At 52.2% G+C, this 14943-nt stretch overlaps 1 protein-coding gene across 5 annotated transcripts in view; it reads right to left on the bottom strand.

Moving 5' to 3' along the window:
• Nucleotides 1–3623: 3623 nt before the first annotated feature.
• LOC135526811 (transcriptional regulator ATRX-like) overlaps nucleotides 3624–14943 on the bottom strand; it is a 117933-nt gene continuing 106613 nt past the window's right edge. For 4 of the 5 annotated variants that reach the window (XM_064955483.1, XM_064955484.1, XM_064955485.1 and 1 more), the window contains 4 exons: nucleotides 10817–10936; nucleotides 10290–10385; nucleotides 8785–8913; nucleotides 3624–5967 (listed from right to left, as the gene is read on the bottom strand). In XM_064955483.1, the coding sequence (XP_064811555.1) occupies nucleotides 5737–5967; nucleotides 8785–8913; nucleotides 10290–10385; nucleotides 10817–10936 (576 nt within the window). In that variant the 3' untranslated portion in view covers nucleotides 3624–5736. The remainder of the gene's footprint in view (nucleotides 5968–8784; nucleotides 8914–10289; nucleotides 10386–10816; nucleotides 10937–14943) is intronic. The other variant, XR_010453356.1, reaches the window with a different exon arrangement.

Here is a 14943-nt window from a genome sequence, read left to right as displayed (position 1 = left end):
CGTGGTCTAGTCTGTATTCCCTGTGGTCTAGTCTGTATTCCCCGTGGTCTAGTCGGTATTCCCCGTGGTCTAGTCGGTATTCCCCGTGGTCTAGTCGGTATTCCCCGTGGTCTAGTCGGTATTCCCCGTGGTCTAGTCGGTGTTCCCCGTGGTCTAGTCGGTGTTCCCCGTGGTCTAGTCGGTATTCCCCGTGGTCTAGTCTGTATTCCCCGTGGTCTAGTCGGTATTCCCCGTGGTCTAGTCGGTATTCCCCGTGGTCTAGTCGGTATTCCCCGTGGTCTAGTCGGTATTCCCCGTGGTCTAGTCTGTATTCCCCGTGGTCTAGTCGGTATTCCCCGTGGTCTAGTCTGTATTCCCCGTGGTCTAGTCTGTATTCCCCGTGGTCTAGTCGGTATTCCCCGTGGTCTAGTCGGTATTCCCCGTGGTCTAGTCTGTATTCCCCGTGGTCTAGTCTGTATTCCCCGTGGTCTAGTCTGTATTCCCCGTGGTCTAGTCGGTATTCCCCGTGGTCTAGTCGGTATTCCCCGTGGTCTAGTCGGTATTCCCCGTGGTCTAGTCTGTATTCCCCGGTCTAGTCGGTATTCCCCGTGGTCTAGTCTGTATTCCCCGTGGTCTCGTCGGCATTCCCCGTGGTCTAGTCGGCATTCCCCGTGGTCTAGTCGGTATTCCCCGTGGTCTAGTCTGTATTCCCCGTGGTCTCGTCGGCGTTCCCCGTGGTCTAGTCTGTTCCCCGTGGTCTAGTCTGTATTCCCCGTGGTCTAGTCGGTATTCCCCGTGGTCTAGTCGGTATTCCCCGTGGTCTAGTCTGTATTCCCCGTGGTCTAGTCGGTATTCCCCGTGGTCTAGTCTGTATTCCCCGTGGTCTAGTCGGTATTCCCCGTGGTCTAGTCTGTGTTCCCCGTGGTCTAGTCTGTGTTCCCCGTGGTCTAGTCGGCGTTCCCCGTGGTCTAGTCTGTATTCCCCGTGGTCTAGTCGGTATTCCCCGTGGTCTAGTCGGTATTCCCCGTGGTCTAGTCGGTATTCCCCGTGGTCTAGTCTGTATTCCCCGTGGTCTAGTCTGTGTTCCCCGTGGTCTAGTCTGTATTCCCGTGGTCTAGTCGGTATTCCCCGTGGTCTCGTCGGTATTCCCCGTGGTCTAGTCGGTATTCCCCGTGGTCTAGTCGGTATTAAATATATATAAATAATATATCCCATTTAGCAGACGCTTTTGTCCAAAGCGACTTACAAGTCGGCTGGGGCCACTACTTTTACATATGGGTGGCCCCAGCGGGAATCGAACCCACGGCGCTTGGCGTTGCAAGCGCCATGCTCTACCGACTGAGCCACACAGGACCACCGGTATTCCCAGGACCACCGGTATTCCCCGTGGTCTAGTCTGTATTCCCCGTGGTCTAGTCGGTATTCCCCGTGGTCTAGTCTGTGTTCCCCGTGGTCTAGTCGGCGTTCCCCGTGGTCTAGTCTGTATTCCCCGTGGTCTAGTCGGTGTTCCCCGTGGTCTAGTCGGCGTTCCCCGTGGTCTAGTCTGTGTTCCCCGTGGTCTAGTCGGCGTTCCCCGTGGTCTAGTCTGTATTCCCCGTGGTCTAGTCTGTATTCCCCGTGGTCTAGTCGGTATTCCCCGTGGTCTAGTCGGTATTCCCCGTGGTCTAGTCGGTATTCCCCGTGGTCTAGTCGGTATTCCCCGTGGTCTAGTCGGTATTCCCCGGTCTAGTCGGCATTCCCCGTGTTCTAGTCGGTATTCCCCGTGGTCTAGTCTGTGTTCCCCGTGGTCTAGTCTGTATTCCCCGTATTCCCCGTGGTCTCGTGGTGGTCTAGTCGGTATTCCCGTGGTCTAGTCGGTATTCCCCGTGGTCTAGTCTGTATTCCCCGTGGTCTAGTCGGTATTCCCCGTGGTCTAGTCTGTGTTCCCCGTGGTCTAGTCGGCGTTCCCCGTGGTCTAGTATGTATTCCCCGTGGTCTATATTCCCCGTGGGTCTAGTCGGTATTCCCCGTGGTCTAGTCGGTATTCCCCGTGGTCTAGTATTCCCCGGTATTCCCCGTGGTCTAGTCGGTATTCCCCGTGGTCTAGTCGGTATTCCCGGGTCTAGTCGGTATTCCCGTGGTCTAGTCGGTATTCCCGTGGTCTAGTCTGTATTCCCGTGGTCTAGTCGTATTCCCCGTGGTCTAGTCGGTGTTTCCCCGTGGTCTAGTCGGTATTCCCCGTGGTCTAGTCGGTATTCCCCGTGGTCTAGTCGGTATTCCCCGTGGTCTAGTCGGTATTCCCCGTGGTCTATTCCCCGTGGTCTAGTCGGTATTCCCCGTGGTCTAGTCGGTTCCCCGTTCCCCGTGGTCTAGTCGGTATTCCCCGTGGTCTAGTCGGTATTCCCCGTGGTCTAGTCGGTATTCCCGTGGTCTAGTCGGTATTCCCCGCGGGTCTAGTCTGGTCTATTCCCCGTCGGTGTTCCCCGTGGTCTAGTCGGTGTTCCCCGTGGTCTGTTCCCCGTGGTCTAGTCGGTATTCCCCGTCGGTATTCCCCGTGGTCTAGTCGGTATTCCCGTGGTCTAGTCTGTATTCCCCGTGGTCTATTCCCGTGGTCTGTGTTCCCCGTGGTCTAGTCGGTATTCCCCGTGGTCTAGTCGGTATTCCCCCGGTCTAGTCGGTATTCCCCGTGGTCTAGTCGGTATTCCCCGTGGTCTAGTCGGTATTCCCCGTGGTCTAGTCGGTATTCCCCGTGGTCTAGTTCCCCGTGGTCTAGTCGGTATTCCCCGTGGTCTAGTCGGTGTTCCCCGTGGTCTAGTCGGTGTTCCCCCCGTGGTCTAGTCGGTGTTCCCCGTGGTCTGTTCCCGTGGGTCTAGTCGGTATTCCCCGTGGTCTAGTCGGTATTCCCCGTGGTCTAGTTCCCCGTGGTCTAGTCGGTATTCCCCGTGGTCTAGTCGGTATTCCCCGTGGTCTAGTCGGTATTCCCCGTGGTCTAGTCGGTATTCCCCGTGGTCTAGTCGGTGTTCCCCGTGGTCTAGTCTGTCGGTGTTCCCCGTGGTCTAGTCGGTGTTCCCCGTGGTCTAGTCGGTATTCCCCGTGGTCTAGTCGGTATTCCCCGTGGTCTCTGTATTCCCGTGGTCTAGTCGGTATTGTGGTTCCCTGTGGTCTAGTCGGTATTCCCCGTGGTCCCCCGTGGTCTAGTCTGTGTTCCCCGTGGTCTAGTCGGCGTTCCCCGTGGTCTAGTATGTATTCCCGTGGTCTAGTCTGTATTCCCTGTGGTCTAGTCTGTATTCCCCGTGGTCTAGTCGGTATTCCCCGTGGTCTAGTCGGTATTCCCCGTGGTCTAGTCGGTATTCCCCGTGGTCTAGTCGGTATTCCCCGTGGGTCTAGTCTGTTCCCCGGTCGGTGTTCCCCGTGGTCTAGTCGGTGTTCCCCGTGGTCTAGTCGGTATTCCCCGTGGTCTAGTCTGTATTCCCCGTGGTCTAGTCGGTATTCCCCGTGGTCTAGTCGGTATTCCCCGTGGTCTAGTCGGTATTCCCCGTGGTCTAGTCTGTATTCCCCGTGGTCTAGTCGGTATTCCCCGTGGTCTAGTCTGTGTTCCCCGTGGTCTAGTCGGTATTCCCCGTGGTCTAGTCAGTGAAAGAAACGCCACAAAAACTAAAAGGTGGTCACCCTTTTGGTCACTTTATTAAATGTTATATTAAATACTTATCAAGATAGTAGCAGTTCAGATCAATCAATGAATGGCAACAAAAAACCTAGCTGGTGTTGCTAAACACGAGAAGGACTTTCTGGAGGGCGGCATTTCAGAAATACAGCTTATTGTGCAAACGGAGGAACCCTGCCCCCCGTCGACCAGGTCAGACAACCTCCTGTCGACCTGTCGACCCCGTCCTGTACCAGGGTTGGATTAGGATGCAACAAGTGGAACAGAAAGGGAAGGATGAACAGCACCCTGGGATATGGAGCTACGCTAGGCAACAACTTGACAACAAGAGCATGAGCTTTACAAAGAGAGAGAGAGAGAGAGAGTCCCGGGGAAGTGAGTGAGGGGAGAGGGATGGGGACAGTTTGTTTAAAACATCACGAGAGCATTCCATATTACCATTATAATAACCATGAGACAAATAGTGGAAATATTAAGGGCTACAAGCTAGAAAAATCATTCTCAAATTTAATTTACACAAAACTTTAGGAAATGGAATTAATGCCCTCATTTTGTTTTGTCATGGCTATGCATCAGAATCTCCCAAAGAGTTTTACAACACCAGCACATCTTTCTGCCTGTCTGCCTGCCTGCCTGTCTGTCTGTCTCCGTGTCTGTCTGTCTGCTTGTCTGTCTGCGTGTCTGTCTGTCTGTCTGCTTGTCTGTCTGCGTGTCTGTCTGTCTGTCTGCCAGCCTGTGAGTCTGTCTGCATGTCTGCCTGCGTGTCTGTCTGTCTGTCTGCCAGCCTGTGAGTCTGTCTGCATGTCTGCCTGCGTGTCTGTCTGCCGGCCTGCCTGCGTGTCTGTCTTTCGGCCTGCCTGCGTGTCTGTCTTTCTGCCTGCGTGTCTGTCTGCCTGCGTGTCTGTCTGGATGCCTGCCTGTGTCTGTCTGTCTGTGTCTGCCTGCGTGTCTGTCTGGATGCCTGCCTGTGTCTGTCTGTCTGTGTCTGCCTGCGTCTGTCTGTCTGCCTGCGTCTGTCTGTCTGCCTGCGTCTGTCTGTCTGCCTGCGTCTGTCTGTCTGCCTGCGTCTGTCTGTCTGTCTGTCTGTCTGCCTGCGTGTGTCTGTCTGCCTGCGTGTGTCTGTCTGCCTGCGTGTGTCTGTCTGTCTGTCTGCCTGCGTCTGTCTGTCTGCCTGCGTCTGTCTGTCTGTCTGCCTGCGTCTGTCTGCCTGCCTGCGTCTGTCTGCCTGCGTGTCTGTCTGTCTGCGTGTCCTGTCTGTCTGCGTATCTGTCTGTCTGCGTGTCTGTCTGTCTGCGTGTCTGTCTGTCTGCGTATCTGTCTGTCTGCGTATCTGTCTGTCTGCGTATCTGTCTGTCTGCATGTCTGTGTCTTGGTAGAGGGAGGGTTCTATAGGGGATCTAATAATCGAGATGTTTAATATCCTAAAACAGTCCTGTCAGCACTATGGTCTCCCTCTGGGGGTTCTTTAGATAGACAGGCATTCATTAAAACTGTATCAAAACACAACGTACAGAATAATCAATTCATTAAACAACCCTTCTATAAGGGGAAAGAATAACGTAATGAGTAAAAGGACAAAACATTTCCCTTTCCTTACGTTATTTTAAATACATGAAAACTGAAGACAGAAGAGAAGTTGAATAACATTAAGGCGGTATATACAGAATTTCAAATGACATTTCTAAAACGCCTTCATATAGTCCCTATACAAGTCATGTCATTCCCTGCTTCAGGAGACAGGAGAGCTGGAGGGAGTGGTGAGGGGCTCCGAGACCCTTCTCTCTGTGTCGTCACACCTCCCCAGTGAAGGAGGGTTGTAAGACAGCGGGCAACGTCCCAGATCCCGCCCCTATCCCCTACATAGTGCACTACCTCTAACCAAAACCCTAGGGATCTGGGCTCCATCTAGTGCATTACATAGGAGACGGAGCAGCATTAGGGAGCAACCTACTGAGTGAGACAGTGAGGGGGCAGTGAGTGGGTCTGAGTCCCAAATGATACCCTATTGCCTAAATAGTGCACTACTTTTGACCAGAGCCAATATGAAGTGGATAGTGCACTATGTAGAGAATAGATAGGGGACTATGTGGAGCAAGCCCTGGGTCCCCCTCCCCTTACAGGTTGCCCTTGGAGGGGCCGGGGTTCTTGCCGCCCATGGAGGGGTGGGTGGGATGACCCTGTAGCGCCCCCAGCTGTTGGTACAACCCCAAGAGTTCCATCTGGCTCATCCCTCCAGCTCCCAGCATGCCGTTCATCTGGCTCATCAGCTGGGCCTGGTTGGCCATGGCCATCTGCTGCTCTCTCACCTTCCTGTTGGTGATCACCTTCTGAACGTACATCATTAGCTGTGGAGGCAGAGAGAGGTCAGGACTTCAGGTTCCATCAGAGAGAGACAGATGGAGAGAGAGAGAGGTTAGGACTTCAGGTTCCATCAGAGAGAGACAGATGGAGAGAGAGAGAGGTTAGGACTTCTTCGTGCTAGCTTGTGTCATGTTAGGTCGTGCTAGCTTGTATTATGTCGTGCTAGGTCCTGCTAGGTTGTGCTGGCTTGTATCATGTCGTGTTAGGTCGTGCTAGGTCCTGCTAGCTTGTATCATGTCGTGTTAGGTCCTGCTCGGTCGTGCTAGCTTGTATCATGTCGTGTTAGGTCCTGCTAGGTCGTGCTAGCTTGTATCATGTGGTGTTAGGTCCTGCTAGGTCGTGCTAGCTTGTATCATGTCGTGTTAGGTCCTGCTAGGTCCTGCTAGCTTGTATCATGTTGTGTTAGGTCCTGCTAGGTCGTGCTAGGTCCTGCTAGCTTGTATCATGTCGTGTTAGGTCCTGCTCGGTCGTGCAAGCTTGTATCTTGTCGTGTTAGGTCCTGCTCGGTCGTGCTAGCTTGTATCGTGTGGTGTTAGGTCCTGCTCGGTCGTGCTAGCTTGTATCATGTCGTGTTAGGTCCTGCTAGGTCGTGCTAGGTCCTGCTAGCTTGTATCATGTCGTGTTAGGTCCTGCTAGGTCGTGCAAGCTTGTATCATGTCGTGTTAGGTCCTGCTAGCTTGTATCATGTCGTGTTAGGTCCTGCTAGGTCATGCAAGCTTGTATCATGTCGTGTTAGGTCCTGCTAGGTCCTGCTAGCTTGTATCATGTCGTGTTAGGTCCTGCTAGGTCGTGCTAGGTCCTGCTAGCTTGTATTACATTACATTTACATTACATTTAAGTCATTTAGCAGACGCTCTTATCCAGAGCGACTTACAAATTGGTGAATTCACCTTCTGACATCAGTGGAACAGCCACTTTACAATAGTGCATCTAAATCATTTAAGGGGAGGGGGGGGGGGGGGATGAGAAGGATCATGTCGTGTTAGGTCCTGCTAGGTCGTGCAAGCTTGTATCTTGTCGTGTTAGGTCCTGCTCGGTCGTGCTAGGTCCTGCTAGCTTGTATCATGTCGTGTTAGGTCCTGCTAGGTCGTGCAAGCTTGTATCATGTCGTGTTAGGTCCTGCTAGCTTGTATCATGTCGTGTTAGGTCCTGCTAGGTCGTGCTAGCTTGTATCATGTCGTGTTAGGTCCTGCTAGGTCGTGCAAGCTTGTATCATGTCGTGTTAGGTCCTGCTAGGTCCTGCTAGCTTGTATCATGTCGTGTTAGGTCCTGCTAGGTCGTGCAAGCTTGTATCTTGTCGTGTTAGGTCCTGCTCGGTCGTGCTAGCTTGTATCATGTGGTGTTAGGTCCTGCTCGGTCGTGCTAGCTTGTATCATGTCGTGTTAGGTCCTGCTAGGTCGTGCTAGCTTGTATCAGGTCGTGTTAGGTCCTGCTAGGTTGTGCTAGCTTGTATCATGTCGTGTTAGGTCCTGCTCGGTCGTGCTAGCTTGTATCATGTCGTGTTAGGTCCTGCTAGGTCGTGCTAGCTTGTATCATGTCGTGTTAGGTCCTGCTAGGTCGTGCTAGGTCCTGCTAGCTTGTATCATGTCGTGTTAGGTCCTGCTAGGTCGTGCTAGGTCCTGCTAGCTTGTATCATGTCAGGTCCTGCTAGGTCGTGCTAGCTTGTATCTTGTCGTGTTAGGTCCTGCTAGGTCGTGCTAGCTTGTATCATGTCGTGTTAGGTCCTGCTCGGTCGTGCTAGCTTGTATCATGTCGTGCTAGCTTGTATCATGTCGTGTTAGGTCCTGCTAGGTCGTGCTAGCTTGTATCATGTCGTGCTAGGTCGTGCTAGCTTGTATCATGTGGTGTTAGGTCCTGCTAGGTCGTGCTAGCTTGTATCATGTCGTGCTAGGTCCTGCTAGGTCGTGCTAGCTTGTATCATGTGGTGTTAGGTCCTGCTAGGTCGTGCTAGCTTGTATCATGTCGTGCTAGGTCCTGCTAGGTCGTGCTAGCTTGTATCATGTGGTGTTAGGTCCTGCTAGGTCGTGCTAGCTTGTATCATGTGGTGTTAGGTCCTGCTAGGTTGTGCTAGCTTGTATCATGTCGTGTTAGGTCCTGCTCGGTCGTGCTAGCTTGTATCATGTCGTGTTAGGTCCTGCTAGGTCGTGCTAGCTTGTATCATGTCGTGTTAGGTCCTGCTAGGTCGTGCTAGGTCCTGCTAGCTTGTATCATGTCGTGTTAGGTCCTGCTAGGTCGTGCTAGGTCCTGCTAGCTTGTATCATGTCGTGTTAGGTCCTGCTAGGTCGTGCTAGCTTGTATCATGTGGTGTTAGGTCCTGCTAGGTCGTGCTAGCTTGTATCATGTCGTGCTAGGTCCTGCTAGGTCGTGCTAGCTTGTATCATGTGGTGTTAGGTCCTGCTAGGTCGTGCTAGCTTGTATCATGTCGTGTTAGGTCCTGCTAGGTCGTGCTAGCTTGTATCATGTCGTGTTAGGTCCTGCTAGGTCGTGCTAGCTTGTATCATGTGGTGTTAGGTCCTGCTAGGTCGTGCTAGCTTGTATCATGTCGTGTTAGGTCCTGCTAGGTCGTGCAAGCTTGTATCATGTCGTGTTAGGTCCTGCTAGCTTGTATCATGTCGTGTTAGGTCCTGCAAGCTTGTATCATGTCGTGTTAGGTCCTGCTAGGTCGTGCTAGCTTGTATCATGTCGTGCTAGGTCCTGCTAGGTCGTGCTAGCTTGTATCATGTCGTGTTGGGTCCTGCTAGGTCGTGCTAGCTTGTATCATGTGGTGTTAGGTCGTGTCAGGTTAGAAGTTGTGATCTTACAGTCTGTTGCTTGTTGAGGACGTCTCTGTAGACAGCTTCTCTTCGTTTGAGCTCCATCTCTACACTGGCCTGTCTCCCCAGAGCCATGGCCTGGACCTGGGACTCCGTTAGGGCTGGGTTCTCCTTCCACTGGAGAAGAGAGGAGGAGACTGGTCACACACTGTTCTGACAGACAACTTCAGTGATGGTGAGAAGGACTGCAGCACCCATTCAGTCCACCCCCCTGATGGTGTCTTCTAAAGATTATCTAGTTAGATTATCCCTCCACCCCTCCTGATGGTGTCGTCTAGAGATTATCTAGTTAGATTATCCCTCCACCCCTCCTGATGGTGTCTTCTAGAGATTATCTAGTTAGATTATATTAGATTATCCCTCCACCTCTCCTGATGGTGTCTTCTAGAGATTATCTAGTTAGATTATATTAGATTATCCCTCCACCTCTCCTGATGGTGTCTTCTAGAGATTATCTAGTTAGATTATATTAGATTAGATTATCCCTCCACCCCTCCTGATGATGTCTTCTAGAGATTATCTAGTTAGATTATATTAGATTATCCCTCCACCCCTCCTGATGGTGTCTTCTAGAGATTATCTAGTTAGATTATATTAGATTATCCCTCCATCCCTCCTGATGGTGTCGTCTAGAGATTATCTAGTTAGATTATCCCTCCACCCCTCCTGATGGTGTCTTCTAGAGATTATCTAGTTAGATTATATTAGATTATCCCTCCACCCCTCCTGATGGTGTCTTCTAGAGATTATCCCTCCTGATGGTGTCTTCTAGAGATTATCTCTCCTGATGGTGTCTTCTAGAGATTATCTAGTTAGATTATATTAGATTATCCCTCCACCCCTCCTGATGGTGTCTTCTAGAGATTATCTAGTTAGATTTTCCCTCCACCCCTCCTGATGGTGTCGTCTCTAGTTAGATTATCCCTCCACCCCTCCTGATGGTGTCTTCTAGAGATTATCTAGTTAGATTTTCCCTCCACCCCTCCTGATGGTGTCGTCTAGAGATTATCTAGTTAGATTATCCCTCCACCCCTCCTGATGGTGTCTTCTAGAGATTATCTAGTTAGATTTTCCCTCCACCCCTCCTGATGGTGTCGTCTAGAGATTATCTAGTTAGATTATCCCTCCACCCCTCCTGATGGTGTCTTCTAGAGATTATCTAGTTAGATTATATTAGGTTGTCCCTCCACCTCTCCTGATGGTGTCTTCTAGAGATTATCTAGTTAGATTATATTAGATTTTCCCTCCACCCCTCCTGATGGTGTCGTCAAGAGATTATCTAGTTAGATTATCCCTCCACCCCTCCTGATGGTGTCTTCGAGAGATTATCTAGTTAGATTATATTAGGTTGTCCCTCTGCCCCTCCTGATGGTGTCTTCTAGAGATTATCTAGTTAGATTATATTAAATTGTCCCTCCACCCCTCCTGATGGTGTCTTCGAGAGATTATCGAGTTAGATTATATTAGGTTGTCCCTCTGCCCCCTCCACTCACCACTCTCCCGATGGTGTCCTCTAGAGATTCTCTGGGGAGGAACTTGAGAGCGTTGGTGGCTTCCATCACCTTCTGACGGCCCTGGTTGATCAACTCCTACAATCGTAGAAAAAAGATGCAAAAGTTAAAAATAAATCTAGAACCCCATTTTAAGAGTCCTGGGTTAAATCTAGAACCCCAATTTAGAGTCCTGGGTTAAATCTAGAACCCCAATTTAAGAGTACTGGGTTAAATCTAGAACCCCAATTTAAGAGTCCTGGGTTAAATCTAGAACCCCAATTTAGAGTCCTGGGTTAAATCTAGAACCCCAATTTAAAGTACTGGGTTAAATCTAGAACCCCAATTTAAAGTACTGGGTCATGACAGGGCCACCAACCTGTGTGTGTGAGGAACATATAATTTGGTCAATTCGCAGCCGGGTCTGAGATGCAGGACTCGTGGCTGGGCGAGTGCGTCTGTGACAGGGCAGTATGTGTGTGTGTGACAGGCAGTGTGTGTGTGTGTGTGTGTGTGTGTGTGACTGGTACCTCCAGCTGAGGGTTGGACATAGAGGCCAGTGCGGCAACGTTGAAGGGGAAGTAGCTGTTAGCTCCTCCCATGTCCATCTGTCCTCCGTACGCTCCATGGTTCACACGCAGAGACAGACCCTGGGACAGAGACAGAGGTTTATAGAGACAGACCCTGGGACAGAGACCGTTATAGAGGGTTATAGAGACAGACCCTGGGACAGAGACAGAGAGAGAGGGCTACAGAGACAGAGAGAGAGGGCTACAGAGACAGAGAGAGAGGGCTACAGAGACAGAGGGCTACAGAGAGAGAGGGCTACAGAGAGAGAGGGCTACAGAGAGAGAGGGCTACAGAGAGAGAGGGCTACAGAGACAGAGGGCTACAGAGACAGAGGGCTACAGAGACAGAGGGCTACAGAGACAGAGGGCTACAGAGACAGAGGGCTACAGAGACAGAGGGCTACAGAGACAGAGGGCAACAGAGAGAGAGGGCTACAGAGACAGAGGGCTACAGAGACAGAGAGAGAGGGCTACAGAGAGAGAGGGCTACAGAGACAGAGAGAGAGGGCTACAGAGACAGAGAGAGAGGGCTACAGAGACAGAGGGCTACAGAGACAGAGGGCTACAGAGACAGAGGGCTACAGAGACAGAGAGAGAGGGCTAGAGACAGAGAGAGAGGGCTAGAGACAGAGAGAGAGGGCTAGAGACAGAGAGAGAGGGCTAGAGACAGAGAGAGAGGGCTACAGAGACAGAGAGAGAGGGCTACAGAGACAGAGAGAGAGGGCTACAGAGACAGAGAGAGAGGGCTACAGAGACAGAGGGCTACAGAGACAGAGAGAGAGGGCTACAGAGAGAGAGGGCTACAGAGACAGAGAGAGAGGGCTACAGAGACAGAGAGAGAGGGCTACAGAGACAGAGGGCTACAGAGACAGAGAGAGAGGGCTACAGAGAGAGAGGGCTACAGAGACAGAGAGAGAGGGCTACAGAGACAGAGAGAGAGGGCTACAGAGACAGAGAGAGAGGGCTACAGAGACAGAGGGCTACAGAGACAGAGAGAGAGGGCTACAGAGACAGAGAGAGAGGGCTACAGAGACAGACAGAGAGGGCTACAGAGACAGACAGAGAGGGCTACAGAGACAGAGGGCTACAGAGACAGAGGGCTACAGAGACAGAGGGCTACAGAGACAGAGGGCTACAGAGACAGAGACAGGGCTACAGAGACAGAGAGAGGGCTACAGAGACAGAGAGAGGGCTACAGAGACAGAGGGCTACAGAGACAGAGGGCTACAGAGACAGAGAGAGAGGGCTACAGAGAGAGAGAGGGCTACAGAGACAGAGACAGGGCTACAGAGACAGAGACAGGGCTACAGAGACAGACAGAGGGCTACAGAGACAGAGAGAGAGGGCTACAGAGACAGAGGGCTACAGAGACAGAGGGCTACAGAGACAGAGAGAGAGGGCTACAGAGACAGAGAGAGAGGGCTAGAGACAGAGAGAGAGGGCTAGAGACAGAGAGAGAGGGCTAGAGACAGAGAGAGAGGGCTACAGAGACAGAGAGAGAGGGCTACAGAGACAGAGGGCTACAGAGACAGAGGGCTACAGAGACAGAGAGAGAGGGCTACAGAGACAGAGAGAGAGGGCTACAGAGACAGAGAGAGAGGGCTACAGAGACAGACAGAGAGGGCTACAGAGACAGACAGAGAGGGCTACAGAGACAGAGGGCTACAGAGACAGAGACAGAGGGCTACAGAGACAGAGGGCTACAGAGACAGAGACAGGGCTACAGAGACAGAGACAGGGCTACAGAGACAGAGAGAGAGGGCTACAGAGACAGAGAGAGAGGGCTACAGAGACAGAGACAGGGCTACAGAGACAGAGACAGGGCTACAGAGACAGAGAGAGAGGGCTACAGAGACAGAGAGAGATGGCTACAGAGACAGAGAGAGAGGGCTACAGAGACAGAGAGAGGGCTACAGAGACAGAGAGCTACAGAGACAGACAGAGAGGGCTACAGAGACAGAGGGCTACAGAGACAGAGGGCTACAGAGACAGAGGGCTACAGAGACAGATGGCTACAGAGACAGAGACAGGGCTACAGAGACAGAGACAGGGCTACAGAGACAGACAGAGGGCTACAGAGACAGAGAGAGAGGGCTACAGAGACAGAGGGCTACAGAGACAGAGGGCTACAGAGACAGAGGGCTACAGAGACAGAGGGCTACAGAGACAGAGAGAGAGGGCTACAGAGACAGAGAGAGAGGGCTACAGAGACAGAGAGAGAGGGCTACAGAGACAGAGAGAGAGGGCTACAGAGACAGAGAGAGAGGGCTAGAGACAGAGAGAGAGGGCTAGAGACAGAGAGAGAGGGCTACAGAGACAGAGAGAGAGGGCTACAGAGACAGAGAGAGAGGGCTACAGAGACAGAGAGAGAGGGCTACAGAGACAGACAGAGAGGGCTACAGAGACAGACAGAGAGGGCTACAGAGACAGACAGAGAGGGCTACAGAGACAGACAGAGAGGGCTACAGAGACAGACAGAGAGGGCTACAGAGACAGACAGAGAGGGCTACAGAGACAGAGGGCTACAGAGACAGAGAGAGAGGGCTACAGAGACAGAGGGCTACAGAGACAGAGAGAGGGGCTACAGAGACAGAGAGAGAGGGCTACAGAGACAGAGAGAGGGGCTACAGAGACAGAGAGAGGGCTACAGAGACAGAGAGAGAGGGCTACAGAGACAGAGAGAGAGGGCTAGAGACAGAGAGAGAGGGCTACAGAGACAGAGGGCTACAGAGACAGAGAGAGAGGGCTACAGAGACAGAGAGAGAGGGCTACAGAGACAGAGAGAGAGGGCTACAGAGACAGACAGAGAGGGCTACAGAGACAGACAGAGAGGGCTACAGAGACAGACAGAGAGGGCTACAGAGACAGAGACAGAGGGCTACAGAGACAGAGGGCTACAGAGACAGAGACAGGGCTACAGAGACAGAGACAGGGCTACAGAGACAGAGACAGGGCTACAGAGACAGAGACAGGGCTACAGAGACAGAGAGAGAGGGCTACAGAGACAGAGAGAGAGGGCTACAGAGACAGAGACAGGGCTACAGAGACAGAGACAGGGCTACAGAGACAGAGAGAGAGGGCTACAGAGACAGAGAGAGATGGCTACAGAGACAGAGAGAGAGGGCTACAGAGACAGAGAGAGGGCTACAGAGACAGAGAGCTACAGAGACAGACAGAGAGGGCTACAGAGACAGAGGGCTACAGAGACAGAGGGCTACAGAGACAGATGGCTACAGAGACAGAGACAGGGCTACAGAGACAGAGACAGGGCTACAGAGACAGACAGAGGGCTACAGAGACAGAGAGAGAGGGCTACAGAGACAGAGGGCTACAGAGACAGAGGGCTACAGAGACAGAGGGCTACAGAGACAGAGGGCTACAGAGACAGAGAGAGAGGGCTACAGAGACAGAGAGAGAGGGCTACAGAGACAGAGAGAGAGGGCTACAGAGACAGAGAGAGAGGGCTAGAGACAGAGAGAGGGCTAGAGACAGAGAGAGGGGGCTACAGAGACAGAGAGAGGGGCTACAGAGACAGAGAGAGAGGGCTACAGAGACAGAGAGAGAGGGCTACAGAGACAGAGAGAGAGGGCTACAGAGACAGACAGAGAGGGCTACAGAGACAGACAGAGAGGGCTACAGAGACAGACAGAGAGGGCTACAGAGACAGACAGAGAGGGCTACAGAGACAGAGAGAGAGGGCTACAGAGACAGAGGGCTACAGAGACAGAGACAGGGCTACAGAGACAGAGAGAGAGGGCTACAGAGACAGAGAGAGAGGGCTACAGAGACAGAGAGAGAGGGCTACAGAGACAGAGAGAGAGGGCTACAGAGACAGAGAGAGAGGGCTACAGAGACAGAGACAGGGCTACAGAGACAGAGACAGGGCTACAGAGACAGAGAGGGCTACAGAGACAGAGAGAGAGGGCTACAGAGACAGAGACAGGGCTACAGAGACAGAGAGCTACAGAGACAGAGAGAGAGGGCTACAGCGACAGAGAGAGAGGGCTACAGAGACAGAGACAGGGCTACAGAGACAGAGAGAGAGGGCTACAGAGACAGAGACAGGGGGCTACAGAGACAGAGACAGG

The sequence above is a fragment of the Oncorhynchus masou genome, chromosome 32 (genome assembly GCF_036934945.1).
Source record: "Oncorhynchus masou masou isolate Uvic2021 chromosome 32, UVic_Omas_1.1, whole genome shotgun sequence".
Classification (NCBI taxonomy): Eukaryota; Metazoa; Chordata; class Actinopteri; order Salmoniformes; family Salmonidae; genus Oncorhynchus; species Oncorhynchus masou.
Note: the sequence above shows the minus strand (reverse complement) of the source record. Positions and strands in the feature narration are given on the sequence as shown.